General features: G+C 44.6%; 1 protein-coding gene across 8 annotated transcripts in view; it reads left to right on the top strand.

Moving 5' to 3' along the window:
* Positions 1-25,043, top strand: part of DAB1 (DAB adaptor protein 1) — a 406,170-nt gene that overhangs the window by 317,383 nt on the left and 63,744 nt on the right. For 5 of the 8 annotated variants that reach the window (XM_042997375.1, XM_042997378.1, XM_042997377.1 and 2 more), the window contains exons 5-8: positions 21,813-21,944; positions 22,551-22,670; positions 23,148-23,186; positions 24,740-24,805. In XM_042997375.1, the coding sequence (XP_042853309.1) occupies positions 21,813-21,944; positions 22,551-22,670; positions 23,148-23,186; positions 24,740-24,805 (357 nt within the window). The remainder of the gene's footprint in view (positions 1-21,812; positions 21,945-22,550; positions 22,671-23,147; positions 23,187-24,739; positions 24,806-25,043) is intronic. The other 3 variants (XM_042997380.1, XM_042997379.1, XM_042997376.1) reach the window with 2 other exon arrangements.

The following is a 25,043-nucleotide window of genomic DNA, read 5'->3' as shown; positions in this document are numbered from 1 at the left end:
CCTAGGATGCAGCCCCACCCCTGTGCCTGTCAGAGGCATCTCCCATGGGTTCCCCTGTCACCCTGCACTTTATCTCTCAGGGCACCTAGAACACCACACTGATGTTTGCCACGCAGGGCTCCCCACTAGACCTTGAGCTCAGGAGGAGTGGGGGCCATGTCTATGTCAGCATTGTGCTCCTACGATGCAGTACAACGCTTGACATATAGGAATCATTCAATGAATAACTTTGTGGTGTGAACGAATACACATATACAGTGGCAATACTAACATTATCCCCCTGAGGGTATGTCCTCATAACGATGTGGTTCTCCCAGGCACACTTGGTTATTCTGGGCCAGGATAGAGAGAATCAGCCTGGGTCCTTTTCTGCATCTATCCCATGTTACAGAGGGAAAGGGATGTAAATTGAAGCCTTCTTGACACAGCTGAAAGAGTCAGGCCTGGCTTCAAATCCTAACCCTTCCACCTCCTAACTAGGCCGTGTTGGGCCAGGTCCTCTCAATCACAGAAGGACATTCGACAGTAAGAGAAGGTATATGTTCAAAAGGAAACAAAACCCAAATAAACAAAAACCCGATACTTATACAATGTTGACTAGGTGCCAGACACGATTTTAGGGGTCCTGAATATTATAATCTACTTAATCATCACAGCTCCCATGAGATGTAGGCACTATGGTGGTGCTCATTTTACAGATGAAGAAACTGAGGCACAGAGAGGATACATATTCACCCAATGTCACATAGCTAGTAAGTGGGAGAGCCAAGATTTGAACCCGGGCAGTCTGGTTCCAGAGTCCGTATTCTTAACCTCTCGAGGTTAACTGCTTCTGTCAACATGATACAGGAAGAGCCTGCATTTAGAGTTTGGAAGGTCCTTGAGAGTGCCGATTTCAGGTCTGCTGCTTACCGGATGTGACTTTGGGCAGATGACTTAGCCTCTCTGGGTTATGTAACATCCTCATTTTATCATGGGGATAATAAAACAAGATAATGAATGAGATAATAAATTAGATAGAGCTTTAAAAGCTATAAAGCTCTTTGCACATCGAAGTATGAAGTGGCTATTAACTGTTAGATGCCAAAGAGCCTTGAGTGATAAAATGAGGTGCTTGCTTTATAGGCTTTGGGCCTGTGAAAGCATTGGGAGATTTTTATCAAAACAGGGTAGCAGGAAGGAAGGGATGGATAGATGAATACATGGATGGAAGGAACGAAGGAAAGAAGGGGAGTTAATCAGTATTTTAGAAGACATGCTTCAAATAGAAGACCGCTCACGAAAGAAATGTATAAGAAGCAGTATATTATCACCCTCCTGGATTTGGGAATTAGACATTTGGGGTGGGAGTAGGGGGTCCAGTCTCAGAACTTCCTCTTTCTAGCTCTTTGAGCTGAGGCCTGCAACTTTATCTCTCCGTGCCTCAGTGTCCTCCTTTGTCAAATAAATGAGAATAAAGCCTTCCTTATTGGCTTGTAATGAGAATTAAAGTCGATCCTATAGGAAAAGCATCAGGCTCGCAGGAGACGATCCAAAGCGTCAGCGCCCCTCCCTGCTCTAGCTGAGTCCCTTGATGTTTCCCATTGTATGCACATGATATAAAATTGCGAGATGCCTGCTTTAGGGAATTAATTTCCTAAAGTAGGGAGAGGGCATTCATAATAAACACTCTGCATTTTCATCCTGTTGCTTACCTGCTTGCAGGTGCAACCCGGGAGGGAAACATCCCCTTCAGCAGGGGCCTTTGTTCTGCAATTAAAGACGCCTTGCTAATCCTTCTGCTTCCCAGATGCTCTTGGAGCGGCTGTATTTTTAGCTCGTCTCTTTCATATGCCTCACTCCAAAGACATCTTATTATTCATTTCAAAACTTGACAACTCCTATCACTTTGTTCCATTCTGATACACAAAGAGAGAATGAAATGTAGGAGTCTCCAGCCAAGTTTTGCTTCTGCTCAGTTGAGTCCAGAGCAGCAAGGATGTCTGCCGGCCCCGTCAGCTCATGGACCTGCCCGGCATGTCCGCTGTGTATCACAAGTTCTCACGCACGTCTGCCCCGTAGCATAGACCGTGCGGGTATCTATGTGTGCGCATGCGCTCAAGAGCAGCACAAATGCTGTCATACAGACACAGACCAGCAGCCCCCGTGCATTTCTGGGACCAGACTGAAGAGCGTGCAGGAGTGTGTGTAACAGCAAGGATACACATTCCCAGCATTCAGTTGTTTACTCAACAACTTGATGAATGGTGTCTGTGCACCAGGATGTGTGCTAGGCAAGGGCATACACTCTGCAAAAAACAGAGAAGATATCAGCTCATGGGATACCCTTTGAATGACTTTGAAGTAACAGTGTCACATTTATGAAGCACTTGCTGTGCTCTGGGCATCAAGCTGAGCATGCCATGTATGTTAATTCAGGGAGTTCTAACAGCTCTGGGAGGCGGAGACAGTCATTCCCCATATACAGGCAAGAAAGCGACGTCACAAAATGTTAAGTGCCTAACCCAGGCATCATAGGTTGTGCATGAAGAGGCCAGGCTTTGACCACTGACTCCAGAGTCTGTGCTCCTAACCACTGTGCTGTACAGGGGCTCCCCAGTCTCTGCCCAGAATGCCTCCAATTCCAGCATCATAATAAATGAGATAGTGTGCGTCATCCTATCAGCCCAGGGCCTAGGCGTCATACTATGGTTGGAGATTGTGATCACCTATATGGTATCAAAGATAAATAGCTCTGGACAATCAGGTAGTGAAAACAGATTTTATTCAGTGACCATGGACAGTAGAGCAGGAGCTCCATTCCAACTGACATAGCAGTGACTGGGCATTTTAAAGGGAGAGTAAGGGAGGGGGGCTAGCTGGGGTCTCCCAGAGTCAGCTCAGAGTAATTTGGGAAAATTGCAAAACATGGAAAGAGGGGCAGTTAGTGCATGTAAAGCAAATCTAGGTTTGCAGGCTGGTGCTTTACCCAAGTTTGGGCTCTGACGCTCTTGTACCTAGTGGGAGACAGGGGCCCGATCTTCAGGTGCTGGCTGGAACGAACAGGAAATGCTTTTGGCAGCCTCGAGTTTTCTGAGGTAGGGACTTTAAGCGGGGTCATCCTTGGGATGCAGCCCTGAGCTGTCAGAAGCTACAGGCATATCTCATTTTATCGTGAATCATTTTATTGCACTTTGCAGGTACTTTGTCTTGGGGTTTGTTTTTTGGTTTTGGTTTTGGATTTGGTTTTTTAGAAATTGAAGGTCTTTGGCAACCCAGCATCAAGGAAGGCTAGCGGCACCATTTTTTTCCAACAGCATTTGCTGACTTTGTGTCTCGGTGTCACGTTTTGGTAATTCTCACAACATTTCAGACTTTTTACTATTACATTTATCATGGCGACCTGTGGTCCCTGACCTGTGATGTTACTGTAATTACTTGGGGCACCATGAACTGTGCCCATAGAAGACGGTAAACTTAGTAAATGTTGTGTGCGTTCCGACTGCTCCACAACCAGCTCTTCCCCTTCTCTCTCCCCCCCTCCTCGGGCCTCCCTATTCCCTGAGACAACAGCAATACTGGGATCAGGCCACCATTTTAATAACCCTGCTGTGGCCCCTGGGCGTTCAGGTGAGAGGAAGAGCTGCACGTGTCTCCCTTTCGGTCAAGAGCCAGAAATGACGAAGCTTAGTGAGGAGGCCGAAAGCTAGGCCTCTTGCACCGAACGCTTGGCCAACTTTTGAGTACAAGGGAAAGTTCTTGAAGGAAATTGAAAGTGCTACTCCAATGAGCTCCCAAAGGATAAGAAAGGGAAACGGCCACATTGCTGATATGGAGAAAGTGTGAGTGGCCGGATGGAAGGTCAGACCAGTCGCAGCATCCTCTTAAGCCAGAGCCTGATCCGGAGCAAGGCTCTAACTCTCCTCACTTCTTGGGAAAGCTGAGAGAGGTGAAGAAACTGCAGAAGGAAAGTCTGAAGCTAGTAGAGGTGGATTCACGAGGTTTAAGGAAGGAAGCCATCTCCATAACACGAGATTACAAGGGGAAGCAACAAGTGCTGCTGTGGAAGCTGCCGCAGGTTCTCCAGGAGATCTGGCTCAGAATTCATGAAGGTGGCTATACTACGCAACAGATTTCGGTACAGATGAAAGACCTTCTATTGGAAGAAGACGCCATCCAGGACTTTCCTAGCTAGAGAGGAGTAGTCAGTGCCTGGCTTCAAAGCTCCAAAGCACAAGCTGACTCTTGTTAGGGGCTAATGCAGCTGGTGACTCTAAGTCGAAGCCAGTGCTCCTTCACCCCTGAAGATCTTAGGGCCATTGGGAATGATGCCTAATCTACACTTTCTGTGCTCTATAAATGGAACGACAAAGCCTGGGTGACAGCACATTTATTTACAAGATGGTTTACTGAATATGTTAAGCCTGTTGTTGAGGCCTACTCAATAAAAAAGATTCCTTTCAAAATATCACTGCTCATTGACAATGCTCCTGGTCACCCAAGAGCTCTGATGGAGATGTACAAGATGAATGTTGTTTTCGTGCCTGCTGAATAACACAGTATCCATTCTGCAGCCTGTGGACCAAGGAGTCATTTCAACTTTCTTATATTTAAGAAACACATTTCCTAAGGCTATCACTGCCATAGTGATTTTTCTGATGGATCTGGGAAAAAGCAAATTGAAAACCTTCTAGAGAGGATTCACCATTCTAGATGCCATTGAGAACATTTGTGATTCACGGGAAGAGGTCAAGATAGCAACATTAATAGAAGTTGAGAAGAAGTTGATTCCAACCCTCATGGATGACTTTGAGGGATTCAAGACTTCAGTGGAGGAAATAATGACAGATGTGGTATAAGCAGCAAGAGAACTAGAATTACAGGTGGAGCCTGAAGGTGGGACTCAGTGGCAGCAATCCCATGATAAAATTTGAGCACGTGAGGGATTGCTTCTTATGGATGAACAAAGAAGGTGGTTTCTTGAGGTGGAATCTACGCCTGGTGGAGACGCTGTGCAGGTTGTTGAAACAACAACAAAGGATTCAGATGATCACATAAACTTAATTGATAAAGCAGCGGCAGGGTTGGAGAGGACTGACTCCAGTTTCGAAAGCTCTACCACTGGTAAAATGCTATCAAACAGCGCACGTGCTAAAGAGAAGTTGTTCGTGAGAGCAAGAGTCCATCGATGCAGCAATCTTGGTTGTTGTCTTATTTTAAGAAGCCGCCACAGCCACCACACTCACCGTCGGCAGCCACTGACATCGAGTGAGGACCCTCCGCCAGCCAAAAGATCAGGAATCGCTGAAAGCTCTGATGATGGTTAGCATTTTTCTAGCAGTAAAGCGTTTTTTAAATTAAGATATGTGCATTGTCTTCTTAGACATGATGGTATTGCACCCTTTAATAGACTGCAGGATAGTGTCAGCATAACTTTTCTACGTGCTGGGAAATCAGAGATTCATCTGACTTGCTTTATTGTGATAATCGCCTTGTGGCAGTAGTCTGGAACCGAACCCACCAGCGTCCGCTAGATACGCCTGTATGTTAGTGTTTGTTCAAGTCTTTACAGGCTAAGGTTAAAGCTTGGTTGAGAAGAGGCTTTGTCAGGGAAGCTGGCTGGAGTTTGGTGAGGTGGACTGTGTCAGTGGGGCATTTCACTTTCTACCACTGGTGTCTGTGATGCCTGCACCAGCTCTGCTGGGTGGGCAAGCCGCTGACATTCTGATGCAGGCCCATGAAGGGACACCCAGACAAGTTAGAGATAGGGGTGTAGATAACGGGTCACTGCAAATTGAAATAGCAAGTGTTCTGCACACAGGACAGCAAACAAGAGGCTCAGGAGACAGAAGGGGGATGGGTAGCTAATCTAGCTGGGAAAGGAAACCCTGTCAGGAGTCCCAGGGGCCGGGTCCTCAGTGGCACATCCCTGCAATCTCAGTTGAATCCTGAAAAGGCCATGACAGGCCTCTGCATTTTGGTCTTGGCCTATCTCTCCTTTGCATCGCACTGGGAAATTGCTGTAGAAAATGTGCACAGAAGGGAGATACAGATGACCTCACACCCACACCCTCTGAACACCCAACCCCAGAGCCCCTCAAAATGTCTTGAGGCCACCTCGAACATCTCACAAACAGAGCCCCCAAGGTCTGATGCGGGACTAGGACTTCCTTAATTCATACAGGAGGAGACAGAAGCAGAGCCAAGGAATGATCCAGACCCATCTGACACTAGCACACACACCGTGTTGACTCCTAGACTTTGCCATAGATGACATAAAGCCATTTGCCACCACATAGGAAACATCCCGTTGTTCCCCGGAACTCCCAGCTCAGCTAAGTAAATAAAGGCACATCGCCATCACCACTGCTACCACCAACACGGCCGTTTGGTTTTTCAGAAGACAGAATCCCTGTCCTCTGGTGCCAGGGAATTTTGAGTGAACTTCCGTGGGTCATGGATTGGGGGCCAGGGAGCAGGGGTTGGGGGTGGAGGAGGGTGGGTTCCATCTGTGGCTCACAAACATTTGGCTTGACTGTGACCGGTGCAGAAAGTCTGCTGCTCTGCTCGTACAGTCCCAGCTGCCGGCTGGCCAGGGCCCTGGAAGTGGCCCCCATCCCACGGCAGCCAGCTAGGCGAGGCTGCTCATCTCATCATCCTTCTCCAGCCTGAAGGAGGACTCCATCTACAACCAGCTGGAAGGGTCAGCCAGCTGTCACTGACGTCAACAGCAGAGTCGAGGACAAAGGAGCTGACAATTCTAGGCACCCCAGTTTTTTTAAAGTGGCCTTCAAAGTCCTCAATCCCCTGACCCCTGCCTACCTCCTCACGCTGTCACTCTTTCCCTAGCACTTTATGGCCTAATAATCCCAAACTGATTGCAGTTGGGATTATCAACTCAAAGCTTATATAGCTTATATTTTATAGCTTCCTATCTCTCTGTTATCCATCAGGATGGAATATCTCAATCCCAACTGCCCCCACAGTCACTAGCTTTTACCTCGTCAGCTCCTACCAGTCAACTCAGGCTAATTCCTACCCTGTTCTTGCCTTCATAATGGTATGGACACAGTGTTGGCTTATTCGTTCAGCAGATCATCACTGATTCCCCAGTATGGATCGTACACTTCGCTGGGTGCTGGGGATGCACATGTGAGCCAGGAACTGATACAGAGGCTAATTTCATTGTCTTCACAACCTAATGGAGAAGATACACATTAACCAGGTGATCATGCAAGTGACAGGGTTATGACAGACTGTGCTAATATGCATTAGGAAGAAAGGGAATGGTTTTCTTTGAAAACACTAAACAGAAGCACCTGACTCACTGTCTCCCCAGAGATTGTGAGCCCCTCAAGGGCAAGGATCTTGCCAGGTCTATCATTGTGTCCCCAGCACCCAGCACAGCACCTGACACAGAACTTGTGGGTCAAAGAAAATGCCCGTTCTGGAATTGAGTCATGGGGATGAGTCAGAGCGGGGCCAGCAGCTCGTGGGTTTTGATGCAGGAAGCACTGAGTGACTGAGCTGGTCCTCCCTACACCTGTCTTCATTTGCATACACCTGTCTCCAAGTCTGGCACACAGACACATGCTGGAAGGTGGGGGTGGGGGGAGGGATAAGTGAGCAGAGAGCTGGACTGAACCTGATGATCACAGCTCTTAAGGAGACAACCTGATGTAGTAAAATGGGCATGAATGTTGCCATCGCACCGACTTCTCGCACCAGCTCTGAACTTCACCATTGATTGAACATTGATTGGGCAAGTTCTTTCATCCCTCTGAGCCTTACTTTTCTCATCTCAACAGGCAAATGACAGAACCGAGGGTTAGAAATTTATTAGTTCATGTCAATATTCCCTCTAAAATTTTAAGGTGAGTTGAAGAAGATAGCTACAGGGTGGCCTTTGGTGCCTTTCCAATGAAGGGGACAATTCCATACTAATTTCTTCTACTGACAGTTCATTTTCCAAGGCAATAGCCTAACAAATCATGGGGCCAATTAGTGTGAGAGAACCAATTGATCCTGGTACTCATAGAGCTCAGCCCCACCACCTCAGTGGTTTGGCGGTGTATTTGGGGAAATGCCGCACAGTGCTAAATGGGAAATAATTGGACAGATGCAGCTGTAAATTGCACAGCACTGCACTCCTCTCAGCTTCTCATTTAAGCAGCAAGGTCTGGCGGCAATAGGAAAACCGAAGGGTTGGCTCTCCAGGATTGAAAAGCAGAGCAAAGCTAGCAGGAGCCAGGCCTGCCCCCTCATTTTACAGATGGGAAAATTAAGGCTTATTGAGGGAGCAGTTAGGACTGGATGCCTAAGGTTCTTTTGTGTGACCACTGTATCCTCTTGGGGGAACTCCTCAAACAAAGGAGTGTGGGTGTGGTCATGAAATTAAAGGAATGGCTGTATTACTTTCCTAGCCACTCCCCCCTCCCCCCCCCCCCCCCCCCCCCGTAACAAACTACTACAGCTGAGAGGCTTAAGCACCAGAAATCTATTGTCCCATAGTTCTAGAGGCTACAAGTCTTAGATCAAGATGTTGGCAAGGAGGCTTCCTCCTGAGGACTGTGACAGAGGGTCTGTCCCAAGCCCGTCTTCCAGTTTCTGGTGGTTTGCTAGCAATCTTTGGTGCTCCCTAGCTGTTAGACACATCACCCTCATCTCTGCCTTCATGTTTTCAGGGTCTTCCCCCCCCATATGTGTGTCTGTGTTCAAATCTCCCCTTTTCATAACAACACCAGTCATATTTGATAGGAGGCACACCCTATTCTAATATGACCTAATTTTAAGTGATTACACTTCTAACAACACTATTTCCAAATAAATTCACAGTCTGAAGTCCCAAAGTTTAGGACTTCAACATGAACTCTGGGAGGGCACAAATCACCATGTGACAATGACAAACAAGTCACATGACAGAATCTTGGAGCTGGAGAGGAAGTACCATTTCTTAAGCATCACTAGGTACCAGGCAGGATACTAGGAATTTTAACAGAATGATCTATTTTAGTTCTCTCACCCAATCTGATGGAGTTATAGATGAGAGTGCCAGGTTCAGAGAAGTGAGGTGATTTGTCCAAGTTGACACAAATAGTCTATAATGGATCTAGATTTCAGAGGCCAACCTGTGGCTTTTCAAAGTCATGTGTTGCCCTGGCACCCAGGTGTCTTAGCAAAATAGATCTTAGAAACCATATTACCCACCACCACCACCAGTTACCCATCTCGGTTTATAAATGAAGATACCAGGACCTGAAATACAGCCATCTCACTGCCTCCTGATCTTTCCATTGGCTGCATTTTATTTAGTCAAAGCGTCCTTTTTTGTAAGTTTCTGTCTGGCGTGCAAGATTTCATTGTGACCAAAGCAGAGGTTAATTTCAGACTGGTTACAACACAAAAAGTAACTTTCCATTAAATATAATGACCTCATTTCTGCAGTGACTTGTAGCAAAACATGCTGTTTCATTTCCATTCATCCACACTCATTTACCTACTTGCTACAATAATTTTACACCATAAGCTAAAATGTCGAAATCATTGGTTATATTACTAAACACCTACCATGGTTATTAGGCCTCTTCATGCAGAAAGAAACAGAAATAAAAATAAGAATTTTAGGAGAATGAGAACATAAGCAGTTAAAGTACATCCAAAGCTGTATTTAGTGCACAGAGGCTGCAGGGGCATACAAGCCGTAATCCAGCGTCAGTCTACCTTAGCCGTGTGACCTGGGGCGAGTTATCCAACCTCTCTGTGTCTCAGTTGCCTCAGCAGTAAAAGGAGAAGAAACAATAGGGAAGGTTGTTGAGTGGAGTCAGTGCGGATTGCATGTGTCGAGTGCCTGGCAGGGTGCAGAGCACAGAAGAGGCCCTCAGAGTAGTACCTTTTCTTTTTTTTTTTTTTTTTTTTTTAATTTTTTTTTTTAACGTTTATTTATTTTTGAGAGAGAGAGAGAGACAGAGCATGAGCAGGGGAGGGTCAGAGAGAGAGGGAGACACAGAATCTGAAATGGGCTTCAGGCTCTGAGCTGTCAGCAGAGAGCCCGACGCGGGGCTCGAACTCACGGACCGTGAGATCATGACCTGAGCCGAAGTCAGCCGCTTAACCGACTGAGCCACCCAGGCGCCCCTCTTTTTAATACAATGAAAATAAAATCTGAATTCCTATGCGTATTTAGAGGATCTTCTAAGTGTGGGATTTTTTTCCGCAGAGTTTCAGAAGTATAAGTTGTTCCCATATGTATTCAACCTGAACTTTTGAAAATGTTGTTAAAAATAGAGAGGTACCGGCTGATGTTCATTTATGCGGGCAGTAGGAAGGCAACAAGGAACAAAGGGACTGGGAGCTCTAGCTGTGAGCACTTCTAAGAGAGTTAAATGGCCCCCTTATGTTTTGGACCCACGGTTGCCTGAGGTTGACTTGATAAAGGCCTTTTGTCTGCAGCCTACTTTCAATTAAGCTCTTGAAATGTCCAGGGCCTTGGTTTCTCCTGTTCTGAGAGGGAGGGAGAGTGGGAGGTTCCGGCATGTTAGGAAGCGTTGCAACAAACAGAACATTCCCCCTTTTGCCATATTTGCTTTCTCTGACTCTTTCTCTTTAGCTAGGTTAGAGATCAATAGATAACTAGATCGCAAGATAATAAGTAGCCACATTAGGCGTGTTCATTGCTGCTGGGGTTTCATTGCTTCTGGGCCCTTCACGTGAGCGGTGGTAGGAGTCTACTTTTAAAGTCATGAGTTCATAGTGATATTTCCAATTCAAACTTAAAATTGTCTGTTTATTTCTTTCGTATTTGTATCTCGTTTTTCTTGCACTGAAAATCTTGCTTTCTAATAACACTATACTTATGTATTTGTTTTATCCTAATATATACCCAAAGCAAATTCAAAATTGCAGTTCCAGGATGAAATACTACTAACCATAAACCAGGCATAGACTTGAGTGTCAATGAGACTTGCTAAAAGCTCATGTCAGCTGCCGTTCCTTGGGCACATCACTTCTTTCTGAGCTTGCTTCCTCCTGAGACAGGGATAATGATGATCACTATATTGTTCAGAAATCTTACTTGCAAGTAATACAAAATCCACTTCCAACTGTCTTGAACCACAAAAGGAATCCACTGATTTATATAATTGAAAACTACAGAGTTAAATTTTCCAGGATGGCACCATCTGGGTTCTTCAACATAACGTTTGAAACTCTCCCTGGGGCGCCTGGGTGGCTCACTTGGTTAAGTGTTCGACTCTTGATTTCGGCTCAGGTCAAGATCCCAGGGTCGTGGGATCAAGCCTGCATCAGCCTCTGCGCTGTGCATGGAGCCTGCCTAAGGTTCTCCCTCTTCCACTGCCCCACGCCCCACTCACAGGAAGGAAGGAAAGGAAAGGAGAGGAGAGGAGAGGAGAGGAGAGGAGAGGAGAGGAGAGGAGAGGAGAGGAGAGGAGGGAATGGAGGGAGGGAGAGAGAAAGAGAGAGGGAGGGAGGGAGGGAGGGAGGGAGGGAGGGAGGGAGAGACTGACTCTTCCCTAACTCTCAGCTTCTCTTGCTCTTCTGGTAACTTGATTTCCCAGTAGACTCTGGTTCTCACCAGCCTTTGTATACTCAAAGACTATTATCCTGTCAGCTCTAAGGAAGTCCTTACCTGAGGGAAGCATGCTTGGTGATTGGACACTGTGTAGTCCAGTAGATTGAGAATCTTAAACTCAGTTGACAGGGGGAAAATAGCTGAAGAATTAAGAGTCCATCATCTACCAGATATACTGTTAGGCATTTGATGTGATCTTCCTCATTTCCTCCCTATGAGGAAGCCATCATTCCCATTTTACAGGTGAAGAAAACTGAGGCTTGGTGACATAAGGTGACTTGCCCATGGCCACAAAGCTGAGATTCAGATCCTTCTACCACACTACATGCCTTTTGGAAATGAGACTAGGACAACGCAATATGCAAACTACTCTGAGTGCTTAGCAGAAAAGGAGCCCCTCCCTTCCACACACATGCACTTATTGATGACTTTGGAGAGTGCAGAGTGTCCCTTGGTCATCCCAGAGTGCCTGGTACCAAAGGGCTGTGGGGGACGGATGTGAATTGAAAGAGGACAGTAGTCTAATCCGCTGCCAACCCTGACTGTCCTTAGTTATGGGATGTGGAACTTTGATGGAACCCCAGTGTTAGGAAACTAGTGTTTCACATGGAAGCCAGTTTCCTGTTTAAGGTGGTTTTCATGTCTTTGGAACAGAAACCTGCTTCGTTGTCACTTTTGTGATTGCTAATTGATTAGGCACACCTGGCTCCACATTGCCTCTTAGACAAATTTAGGTCCAAATCATAGGTCTAGAATGCTCTCAGTTAACTAGTTCATCTCCCTATTTTTAGGCAAGGACTTCATTCACATCTTTCTAGAGCTGTGTATTTACTGGGTGTTAATTCTTTTGTGTGTAGCGTGTTCTTTTTTTAATTTTTATTTAAAGCCCAGTTAGCATACAATGTTGTATTATTGTCAGGTGTATAATATAGTGATTCAACACTTCCATACAAAACCCGGTGCTCATCACAACAAGTGCTCTCCTTAATCTCTATCACCTATTTCACCCATCCCCACCCCCACCCATCGCCCATCTGGTAACCATCAGTTTGTTCTCTATAGTTAAGAGTCTCTTTCTTGGTATGCCTGTCTCTCTCCCTCTCTTTTCCCCCCTTTCCTCATTTGTTTTCCTTCTTAAATTCCATATATGAGTGAAATCATGTAGAATTTGTTTTTCTCTGACTTATTTTGCTTAGCATAATACTCTTTAGCTCCATTCATGTCAGTGCAAATGGCAAGATTTCATCTTTTTTATGGCTGAGTAATATTCCATTATAGATATATAATATCATATAATAAATAATAAAATAAAAATAATATATATAACATATCATATCCATATATATGTATATATACACACATATATACACACACACATACATATATCACATCATCTCTATGCACTCATCAGTCAGTCAGTGGACACTTGGGCTGCTTCCATAATTTGCCTATTGTAGATACTGCAGAGTTGTGTGTCTATAACATGTTTTGAGACCTAAGAAGAAGCTGCCTTTTATAGGTGCTGTGTTGTTATAAAATTTAAAGAGGAATCGAAGAAGTGTCTGGAGCAGGGACACCTAGGTGGCTCAGTTGGTTAAGCGTCCAACTTCAGCTCAGGTCATGATCTTGAAGTTCACGAGTTTGAGCCCCACGTCGGGCTCTGTGCTGAAAGCTCAGAGCCTGAAGCCTGCTTCAGATTCTGTGTCTTCCTCTCTTCTGCCCCTCCTTCACTCATGCTTTCTCTTTCTCTCTCTCTCAAAAATAAATAAACATTGGGGCACCTGGGTGGCTCCATCGGTTAAGCGTCTGACTTTGGCTCAGGTCATGATCTTGTGGTTTGTGGGTTCGAGCCCCACATTAGGCTCTGTCCTGGCAGCTTGGAGCCTGGATCCTGCTTCGGATTCTTTGTCTCCCTCTCTCTCTGCCCCTCACCCGCTCTCACTCTGTCTCTGTCTCTCTCAAAAGTAAATAAAACGTTAAAAAAAATTTTTTTGATGAATAAACATTAAAAAATAATAAAATTTTAAAAAGCGTCTGGAGCAAAACAGGACCCGACTACTCACTGCATACAGCCTCCTCATTTTAACAGCTAAGGAAGTAAAGTCTTAGTGAGGAAGACATCCCTAGAGGCAGTGGGTTGGAGTGGAGGGTTCAAGGAGAGACTTGGATTCAGAGTCCTGCTGACAGATTCATTCAAGTTATTCATTAAGAATATGTACTGACAAACTCATAGAGACGGGAAGGAGAAGGTAGTTGCCAGGGGCTGGGGGAAGAGAGGAGTGGGTTAGTATTTAATGGTACAGACTGTCAACTTGAGAAGATGGCAAAGTCTAGAGATAGGTGCTGGTGATGGCTGAAGACCAGTGTGAATGTACTTCATGCCACAAAACTGTACATTTAAAAATGGTTAGAATGGTAAACTTTAACAACAAAAAATATATATGTACTGCTTGCTTGCTCTATGTCAGGCACTGTATTTGATGCTCAGGATGAGATAAGGAAAAAATGGTATTGTTGGTGCCATCCTGGAGCTATTATGTGTATGTGTCCATATCCATAGTGACAAACTCAACAGCTGCCCCACGTGGAAAAGTCCAGCAAGCTAAGAAGACGTGTGGCATGGGAACCAGGTCCCTACTGGAAAGTCAGGGAAGACTTGAGAGGGGAACAGGCATCTCTGCTGAGATCTGAAGAAGGAGGAGTTGAGTGCCCTAGGTGGACAGAGTAGCCTGTGCAAAACCCTGAGGTGGGAGGGCAGCGCTTCTGAGAGTCTGAATAATGGCCGCCAGGGTTGTAGGAAGCAAGGGAGCCATGGCGAGACACCCTGGGGAGGTGGACAGAGGCCCTCGCAAAGATTTTGGTCTTTACCTGAAGAGCCTTTGGGCAGTCTTTGATGTATTTTACCTATGAGATAGCCTTGATCAGAGTTGCCGAGATTTTCTCTCAATCCCTTCATCTGTGGTGGGATGATCATAGCAGAGGTTCTCAGAAGTGGATGGGTGGGGACTGAGGTTGCTGCTTTTATCCAGGCTGGAAACAGTAGCTGTGACCTGGGTCTGGTAGTGGAGATGGAGAGAAATGGAGAGAGTGAAAGACATTGGGGGGTGCACTTGACAAGATGCGGTTGTGGAGGCGGAGAGTGATGGAGGCTGAGTGGACTCCAGGATGAGTGTAGAAACCTATAGATGGCAGTGCACACATTATTCACTGAATCCAAATAAGAAAGAAGCATCTTATGTTCTTTCTTTAATACTTATCAGTATTTTTGTAAGCTTATTTATTCATTTTGAGAGAGAGTGGGGGAGGAGCAGAGAGAGAGGGAGAGAGAAAATTCCAAGCAGGCTCCATGCTGACAATGCAGAGCCTGACATGGGGCTCAATCCCACAAACAGTGAGATCATGACCTGACCCAAAATCGGGAGTCAAATGCTCAACCGACTGAGCCACCCAGGTGCCCTTGTATACTTATTAATATTCTAATACTTATTTAACGCTTAGTATTTATGTAATTAACTTAAGTATAATTTTTTACTTAGTATAAATAAGTGAAAAGTCAGATTCTGAAAATCACTGGTAATTCCACCACTCAAGAGAGAGCTCTCATTAAGATTTTGTTGGACATACTTCTAGACACTTTATACATATATATGGGTATGCATGCTCTTTTTCCAAAAACGGGATCATATTGAACATACTATTTTGCAAGGTGTTTTCTCTAATTCAACAGAATATCGTGACTATGTTTCCATGCCGAAAATTCCTAACATTTCTCCAGATGATTTCCAGTTACCGCGTATTCCTTCATCGTATATCACAATGCAATTTCTACAACCAGTTAGTGCTCAACCTTTCAAACATTCCTAATTTGTCACTATTTCTTGTAGCACGGTGGGGAATAGCTTGTGTCCGAGTTTTTGCCCACACACATCTTACATTATTTACAGATAATTGAATCCCTGCAAGAAGAATCATGGGTCAAAGTTTATACATGTCTTTAAGGCTTTGAAATATACAGCCAGTCTACCCTCCAGAAAAGTTGCACCAAATCAAACTCCCACAAACAATAAAAGTAACCATAATGGCCAAAATCTACACAGCCCCGGCTACGTGTTTCACACTGTTCCAAGCCCTTTACCTATCTGTAAGTCATCTATCCTCCTAACAGGACCATGAGAGAATTATTATTATTATCCCCAGTGAACACATAGAAAACTAGTAGCCAAAGAAAGTATATTTCACCACACTTCTGTCAACACTAGGTATTTCCTTTTCTTTCTTTTCTTTTTTTTTTTTCATTCTGGTGGGGAAAAAAATGACATTTCATTTATATCTGGTCTGTTTTATATGAGTTAGTTTAATATTTCCAACAAACTTTCAGGTTCTTTATCATTCTGCATGTCGTACAAAAAGAGAAAATAAGGCTCAGAAAGTTAGAAAGAGGTGCCTGAAGCTACCCGTCTGGTAAATGATAATGCTTAGATTTGAATTGTGTTCTCTTTGGCTCCAGAGTCCATATTCTTCCCTCTGCTATCACAGTGCCCTTGCAGCTAGAGACTAAATGTTTGGAAATTGGGTTTTGTCCTTGAATTAAACCTTCTAGAAGATTTTAGGGTGGGACCTCAAGGAAGACTTTACTCTGACCAGCTCCGCTGAGCATTTCATGATGGGGCACCTGGGGGTGGTACAGAGGTTGCTTCCCAGCCTCGTTGGCACTGTGATGCAGCACACGCATCCAAAAATATGTTAGAAAAGAGAAAGGCCTTTATAATGAGCCTGGGCCTGCCTTTGTCTTGTGAAGTTTTAACTACTGTAATTGTCTGTGGTGTGAAGCAGTGTATTTTTCATGTATCTATTTTTATTCTGTGTCTATCTGCGTATCTGCTTTTCTGTTTTGTTTTTGTTAACTCACTTGAAGCGTGGTGTGTATTTTCCCTGTGACTGATATTGCCTCGAGAAAGCACACACTCCTGTACACACACACACATACACACAAATAATATGAAGGCTAAATAGGGTAGAATTTATTCTTTAAAAAAAAAAGCTAGTGGTAAAGTCTGAGTAGATGACTTTCCAATCCATACTGTATTTAATTGGTTGTATTGAACCGTACTACAAATTAAGTCTCCTCTGTAATTTATTCTGTCAGATGGTAACCCTCCAAACAATTTGATACTTCATTTAAACATTGGTAAATGGCTCATAGAAATGCTAAGGAAAAAAAAAAAAAAAAGATTTAATGATGATCAGATAAGAAACCTTCTGTTCACAGAACGAGTCTTGTGTGAAATGTCATGAATTAACCTGATTCAGTCATTCATCAAGCATTTATTGAGCAACTACCTCATGCAGTGCGTGTCTTCAGACGGCGTGGCTCTTCCTTCCTTCCTTCTGTAGCTCATCAAACGTTATTTAGCACTTACTGTTCAAAAGGAACAGTATTAGGAGCTGGGAGGAGACTGAGAAGAATTAGACATGGATCTTTCTCTCAACAAGCTAACAACCCCAAAGTAGAGAGAAAACAGGTGCACAGAGGTTTGGTTTTGTTTTGCTTTGTTTGTTGACTCCCCTGAATCCTGGTGGATATTTTTTCTTGTGAATGTTCGGTTCTTTCTGCCTAGACTGCCCTTTCCCATGATTTTCTGGGGACTGCCCTTAGCCTTTGAGATTCAGTTCAAGGCCAGCTGCTTTGTCAAGTCTTCCTGACGCCCTTCCCCATCCCTGCCCTGAGCCAATGCAACACCTTATGCACACCTTTACTATAAGCTCATCTTGTTATATTGTGGTCATTGGTTTCTTATCCTGCATGTTTTTATGAGATTGCACGGTCCTCAGGGAAGGGAGTATGTTTTAAGAATCTAGATGGATGTAGGACTAAGCATGAGACCTGGAACATAACAGGTACTCAGTAAATACACATGGTATGAAGAAGTGGATGAATGGGTAAACGTGAAACAAAATGAAGCATCCTAGACAGAAGAACAAATACAAGGCACTGAGGTCTAGGGACAGGAATTATCACTGGGAAATGGAGGGAAATGGAGGGGTCAGGGAAGGTTCCCTGGATGAGCACGCTGTTGGAATTAGCCTGGGAGCATATGTATGATTTGGTTACATGGAGTCACTGAAGGATTGGTGATGGGGATGAAGAGGGTGATCGACAGGGAAAATGTGAACAGTGGCATACAGGCCCAGAAGTACAGAACCGAAGGCGGCAGGGATGGCCTCTTCAGACTATCTGTAGCCTGGCTCCCCTGAAGTTCAGTGATGGGAGGAAGATCAGACCAGACTGAGGAGTCTAATCTCTGGTCTATCCTTAGAATTCTTCACTAACAACTTTCATCCGTAATACGACAGGGAGGGTTCCTAATGGGAGAAGAATAAAGTGGTAGCAGAGAAACAGGGTGTCGTTGAAGACTACTTTTAAAAGCAAATACCTGCTTAGATTTGGGGCAGTACCTCAATATCTAGACTAAGTTTTCCTAAGACAAACTGTTTCCCTAAGGAAATGTGGAAGAAGGAAGACCAGACTCTCCCTTTCCTCCCCGCTCCCTCCTCCTCTGGCCCAGTATTCCCTATGCCCTCCAGAACAACTTGCGATGCCCAGGACCTCCCCACAGAAACCCTCCAGGGATGAAATGATCTTTATTTCCCATGGCCAAGGGTCTCACCACATCTTTCCAGCCTGACTGCTCAGTGAACATCACAGATAGTCACAAGCTCATGAGAGCTTGCTTCCAGAACATGCTGTCTTGACCTTTTTCTTTGAGATCCTTAGCAAAGGATCCCAAACCAGCCTCTCTTCCAAACCTTCTGATTTATGACCCTCTCTGACCTCAGATACCTGCAAGAATCTGGAACAGCTTCAACTCTGCCTCCTTGGCCAACTCTCCCCTTCCTCATCCAGGCTTTTCAGGGATCATGGCTTTGTTGTTGGATCTTGCTTCCTCTTATCAATGCTCCATTATCCTTCATAGGGAGAATGAGGGCTTCATTCAGGACTGGTCCCTACAGAACTCTCTGTGACCCTGAGTCCTTTCATAAATGCAGCCAAACAATAGGATGTTCAAGGTTCCTTTGGCTTTGACTGTGCTCATAAAATCTCCTAGAAGACACGGAGCAGTTTTGAGCCTCAGTGAACAAGTATTTGCAAGATTCTTGCAGTTGCCACGATGAATGCAATAATATGACCATAGGGATTATCAGGATTCTGATTGTGTCTGTATCTCCAAGTTATCTGTGCTATATCTGCACAGTTGAGGTTGGAGAAAGTGGAGACCTATCCCCTCAATGATGCTTGGTTTCCAAATAAATGAGCCACTTTCACAGCAATCCTATTTAACATAACATAAAATTAACTATGGGAAAAGATTGTGTTACAGACATCTTTAGGCACTTCAGGCACGCACAGAGCTATACTTCGCGAGGCAATATTAGGTATCATCAGGCGTTAAAAATGTTTTGATTTTAAAACACTTAATGAGGATTCCCAGATAAATTAAAGCAACTCCATCTGCTGTCTTGCATAGTAGGTGATATTTTACCCTTGCACAGTCATCTCCAAATCTAATTCCACCAGGAAGACTTCTAATCACAGTTTAATTTTAGAGCAATATTCCACTTGGCAATCAATAAGGTACTGTCGTCAAACTTTGATTTAATAGGAAACGTGGATAACATTCTCCACGTTATGCAGAGAGAGAAATACTTTGAGGAAAGGGGGAGAAAGAGAATGTCTTTGTCTTCCACTTTCCCCTGCTGCATACCATTCTAGTTCACAAAAGCCTATAAATCAATACACCCATGTTGTGTGAATATAAATCTCATCAATTTTACATCATTAACACTATGAAAAAGCTACCACTCTTTGAGCAATTTTCCTCCACTAGCTAAGCATGTCCACTTAATAAAACAAGAATAAATGGATTCTTGGTCTTCCACTAACAAACATTTCCTTCCCCGCCAACTTTATGTGGGTCAGAACTCACTAGAATTACACAGTTGTCTTGTGGCCAGTTAGGTGACTAGACAGTGACACCACCCACCAAGCATGATGTGCAGCGGTCAGTGGACAACCTGGGCAAGGCACGACCTGAAGGGAGAGTCACAAGAGCAGTCAGAGAGGTTAGTGAGTGAACAGAGTCTAGAAGGTCAAGGTGCAACAGCAAATTCTACTGCAGAAATGATTCATGAGGTCAGAAACCTAGAAAGATCGCAGCAGTGTGGGAATGGGTGTTTTGGAAGGCCAGGGCCAGTAGTCCGGAACTAAGGTGATGACCATCATGAGACTAGATGTCCACTGACCTAAGAGACTGGCTGTGTGGTTCAAGGTCCTAATGGCTAAAGGATCTTGGGTGATAGGACCAGACCTTCCAGAACATCTACTCCAGTGATTCCTACCATGTTCATGATTAAGTTCCCTTTGTGTTACATGTCTCCCTCCTTCCGTGGACTCGGTAACGGGGAAGATTTTGTCCAACCAAAAAAAAAGGGTATTTATAATCATTCACTTTCCTACTTGAATTATTCAAACCCATAAGTAAATGCCAAAGAGAATCTCCTCAGAGATGATTCTAAGGAGTACAACATAAACCTGATACATTTCGAAAAGAACTTGGCATTTTCATTTGCATGCACATGTGTAGTCTTAATTAAGAGTAGTTACAAATTTCTGCTTAGCTTTTTGAAATGTTGAAAACTGCTTAGGACTTCTTTTTATTACCTTTAATGAAGCAAGTAGACCCAGGGCTTTGAGTTAGGAGCCATTTATCTGGTACAAACTTCTCATTGGATAGAAGAAGAAGCAAAGGTCCAGAGAGGTGCAGGGAGTGCATTGTGCTCACAAAGTGGCCAGAATACAAGGCTCTTAATATGTAATTTAATGAAAAGGCCCCTTATAAGGACTTTAAGCACATCATATAACGCCCAGCTACCTGCGCAAGCCTTTACACAGAGTACTAAGTGTTGCTTTGAGTAGGTTTAATATAGGAAAATGGTCCTACAGATGGCCATCACCAATAGGATGGCAAGCATTATTTGTTGAAGCTTAGATAATAAAGGTGGGAAGATCAGCTTCAAAAGATTACCAAATTACTGATCAACTGTCCTGATTTACTTGAGTTCAGGAACTATGGGTCAAACATAGCACAAGGTTCTAAGAAGACAGAGTTGAGGAAGATGGATCTTGTGAAGACAGACAAGGAGCCAGGTAAATATACCAGAGTAGGAAGGTCTGGAAAGCAAGAACCCAGGGAGGCTGTGTGTGAGGACTCCATTAGGAATTGCCGTATCAGTAGAGACCGAAGTTCTATGGAATTATTTCTGCAGAGGAGGAAAAGCAAGCCTCATTCAGGGAAGATTTCACAGAGGTGGTGCTATTCAAATATCTTTTTTTTTTTACGTTTATTTATTTATTTTGAGAGAGACAGACACAGTGCGAGTGGGGGAGGGGCAGAGTGCGAGCGAAAGCAAGAGAGAGAGAGAGAGGAAATCCCAAGCTGGCAGCACAGATCCCAACCGGGGGCTCGAACCCACAAAACCGTGACCTCATGACCTGAGCCAAAACCAAGAGTTGGACACTTAACCAACGGAGCCATCCAGGCGCCCCTCAAATGTTCTTTTGAAAGGGAATAGGAGGACTCAGGCAAATGGGTAGAAGAATGGGCATGGCAAACAGAGGGACCAGCCCAGGAAGAGCCTGAGAACTAAGGGCATCTACCTCTAGCCCAGATGGTGACTCTGGACAAGATAGAAGAAGATGTTTGTTCCCCGAGACACTCTGTCACCATCGGTCAAAAAAGGGTTGTAACCATATAAGTGCATAGTTCTGTGACACTGAACGGTACTCCCTGTACTTTTCCACCACAGCAAGCAGAGGCCCTGGGGATGGAAATGCATTAAATATCAAGCCGGAACTTCAACGTGGCTATGTCACAAAGAGAGCTGTAGCAGAAGCCTGCACCTTGAACTAGACTGACTGGCCCTGGCAAGCTTAATGGAAGCCACGGCCACAGACGCTCATTCAGCATATGAGCAGTCCTGTTTGTCTGCCTGGTCACAGCACTAAGACCATGGAGGAAAGCCTCCACCCCTCAAGGGCAGGCGCAGCTCTTTTTTCCTTCCATCTGGACCCAACAGCTTTTCCAAAGCCCTTCGGGCCTGTTCACACGTAGCTGAAACGCATCTCTTATTGATCAACAGCTCGAAGGGAAAGTCCCGTGAAATATGTTCTTCCTTTTGTCTCTGATAGGCCCTTCAGCATCATCATGCTGTTCATGAAATTTCCTACATTGCAAAGGACATCACAGACCACCGGGCCTTTGGATACGTTTGTGGGAAGGAAGGGAATCACAGATTTGTCGCCATAAAAACAGCCCAGGCGGTGAGTATCCCCATCCAAGGAGGGCGCCTTTCCTGGTAGCTTTAGGGGACAGCGCGTGCAGTCACACTGTTGGTGTTTCAAGGCCGCCTCTGATGTAAGACGGAGCGATGCTGATGCTCAGATAGCCTCGGAGCAAGGAAGCTTGCTCCAGCCCATCCGGTCTTGTTTTTCCCTAATGGGTATTTCGTAATGACTAATTATTTTCCTTTCTGATTAAGCTGGATGGAGGCACACTACACAAATAAGTTTCCTTGTGTTCATAGCCTCATTTAAAAAGAAAATAAGAGAAAACAAATAGCTGTTTTGCATAAGGCCTACCCTAATTTTATTGTATTTAGAATTACTAATAAATAAAAGCAGTGCCTTTTATGCTTATGATTATTATGAATTTGCAAATATAATTAGTCGAAGAAATGAACTTTAGCCTAGATGCAATTTGCTAAACCAATATAAACAAGGTAGAATTAATTAAAGACGGAATGCTCTCAGTTTAATAGGAAAGGGAAGGGCTGCGGATTGTACCAGGCAAAGGCAAAAGTGGGCCGGGCTGCTTCTGCCTTTATACCATTCCCTTACTAATGTGATTCATCCCACCTTCTACTCCAGGCTGAACCTGTTATTCTGGACTTGAGAGATCTCTTTCAACTGATTTATGAATTGAAGCAACGAGAAGAATTGGAAAAAAAGGCACAAAAGGATAAGCAGTGTGAACAAGCTGTGTATCAGGTATACCTGTGAATTTACCCGAGTACCAGGGAAGACTAGGACTTCAAATAAACAGATGTGAAAACTGACAGTCAGGTCCTGTCCTCCCGCTGCCAAGTAGAAATAAACAAAGATGAAAGGTTCCCGTGTAAATTTCAGGCACCGAGAGCAAGCCATTAGAGATGATCTTTTATTCTCTGAAATCCTGAACATGTGAGAGAAAGTGAAATCTTGAATCCCGAGGAAGATTTCTGGGCAGGAGAACAGAAGAAATGCAATTGCTTTTGCTGTTGTTGATAGTGGGCGTGGGGGTGGGGGTGGCTGCAAGAGTTTTCTTTTCCTTTTTTTTTTCCCTGTGTGTTTTCTCCCTAAAATGACCCAGCAGCCTGTCCTTCCCAGAGCTGGTTTCTGTACTGTCCTGTGATTTCTGAACACAATCTCACACCTCTTCCTTTATATCTTCTGCTTTTCAACCTCCCTTCACTCTCTCTGCTGTAGACAATTTTGGAAGAGGATGTTGAAGATCCTGTATACCAGGTAATTTCTGAAACCCATCGGGGTTTTAGGGTCAGGAATGGCGAGGCCTGTGCTACAGACACTTTGTCAGAGCCCTGAAGAATCCCCTGACGGCAGAGCCTGGAGGAGGGACCGAGATTATTTCCAAGGGTGCGGGTTGCGAGCCTCTCCAGGAGTGAATTTCCATAAAAAATGAACAGAAGTTTGGCTGGCATCCATAACATGGGATCTTGAGATAGGTTTCCTCCTTCCTGCCCCTGCCCCAGCCCCAGCCCCCTCCACTATCTGTAAAAGTTTGATTCTCAGAACTGGATGTTATCAGGAGTCTCTTGTATATTTCAAGTTTGTGTGGAGGCTTCTCTGAGTTAGGAACTGGGGATGGGGAGTGAGTTTGGGTGACATTAGAGTGCAAGCCCAAAGGGCAGTCTGTAAGCTTTGGGAAGGCTGTGGGGAGAGATCTCTCTGGCCCCTCTGATTGTCTGGATCGTGCCATAGAGGCTGTTGGGAGGAGAGTAAGGGAGATCCTAGAGATGGCCCAGGTAGTAACTATCCCTGGACTCTCAAGCTTGCAGCCCAGGTGTGGCTAGAGAGATGGCTTCTCTTGGATCCAAGTGTGTGCTGTGTACAAACAGATGCAGAGAAAAGGGAAGAGGATACCTCCCACCACCAACCCCAACCCACTCATACTTACTCCCAAGGAGAGAAAAGAGTGAGAAAATGAACTTGCAGGACATAAAAGAAAACCTGAAACTTATGAGTTATATGTGTGTGTGTCACACATATCTGTTTCCACACAGAAAGCTGGTACAGCTATGACAAAAATAAAACCATATGGATAAAATAAGTAATATAATATGAGTAACACAAAGTAAAGGTTTCTAGCATATGTGACAAAAAAAAAAAAGCCAAAGATACGCCTAACGGCATGCCCTGGCTATAGAATGCTGAGGGCGAGGATTTGTCTAGAATGTGAGCTCTGCCCTGGCCAACTGGCTCACAGGGAATGAAGACTATCGCCCTATTTGAAATTGCTCAGTCCTTTAAAGTCTGAAACGTGCACAGGGGAAAAGAAATTGAGTTTCAGTATTTAAAACTAAGAATGTAAAATAAGGTGCTATTTATGGGATGTGGAAGTTTGGGGTTTCTGAGCACTTCCAAGCTGAGTTAGGAGCTTTGGGGAAGCAAAGGGGGGCAGCAGATGTAACCCAGATTATGAAGTTGGGATCCCAGATGTTCCCAGGAGATGTCATTCCCACTCAGCAATGAAGCACTTGCAGACCTTACTGAGATAAAATGCCATTGAATGAAGAAGTTACATCTCCCCAAAGATGTGCAGGGGCCCATGCAATCACTCCTGTACCACTGACCATCAGACCCTTGCCGTTTTTGTAAGAAAAGGCAGAGGTGTGCAAGGCACCCGTAGTGTTTCTGTAATCCACTTGTCTCTTGAGGGTATTTTCTGTTGTGACTGTTTCTTTAATGCTTACTGAGATTTGTATCCTGAATTCCAAATGCCTTTTTTTTCCTCTCTCTCCTTCCCCTCTGACCTTTCCTCTCTGGCCGCTCCGTAATAGTACATTGTGTTTGAGGCTGGACACGAGCCAATCCGTGATCCCGAAACGGAAGAAAACATTTATCAGGTATAAAATCGCTTCTCTCTCTTACCATTGCACCAGTAAATGCCAGTAAATGCTCTGAAGGGCCTGTAGAACCGAGGGCGCTCCCTTCTCATGGTCACATAGCTCTTTCTGTCATTCAGGCTCATGGAAGACAACTTCATGTGGTTGGCGTTTACCAACTGACCAGAAGTTTTCACACCTTGCTGTGGAAATGCTTAATGGCCAGTTGAGTGCGTTGTTTTAATTGTTAATGGATCTT

This window comes from Panthera tigris, chromosome C1, assembly GCF_018350195.1.
Source record: "Panthera tigris isolate Pti1 chromosome C1, P.tigris_Pti1_mat1.1, whole genome shotgun sequence".
Classification (NCBI taxonomy): Eukaryota; Metazoa; Chordata; class Mammalia; order Carnivora; family Felidae; genus Panthera; species Panthera tigris.
The sequence above is the reverse complement of the archived record's forward strand: the minus strand, read 5'-3'. Positions and strand labels throughout refer to the sequence as shown.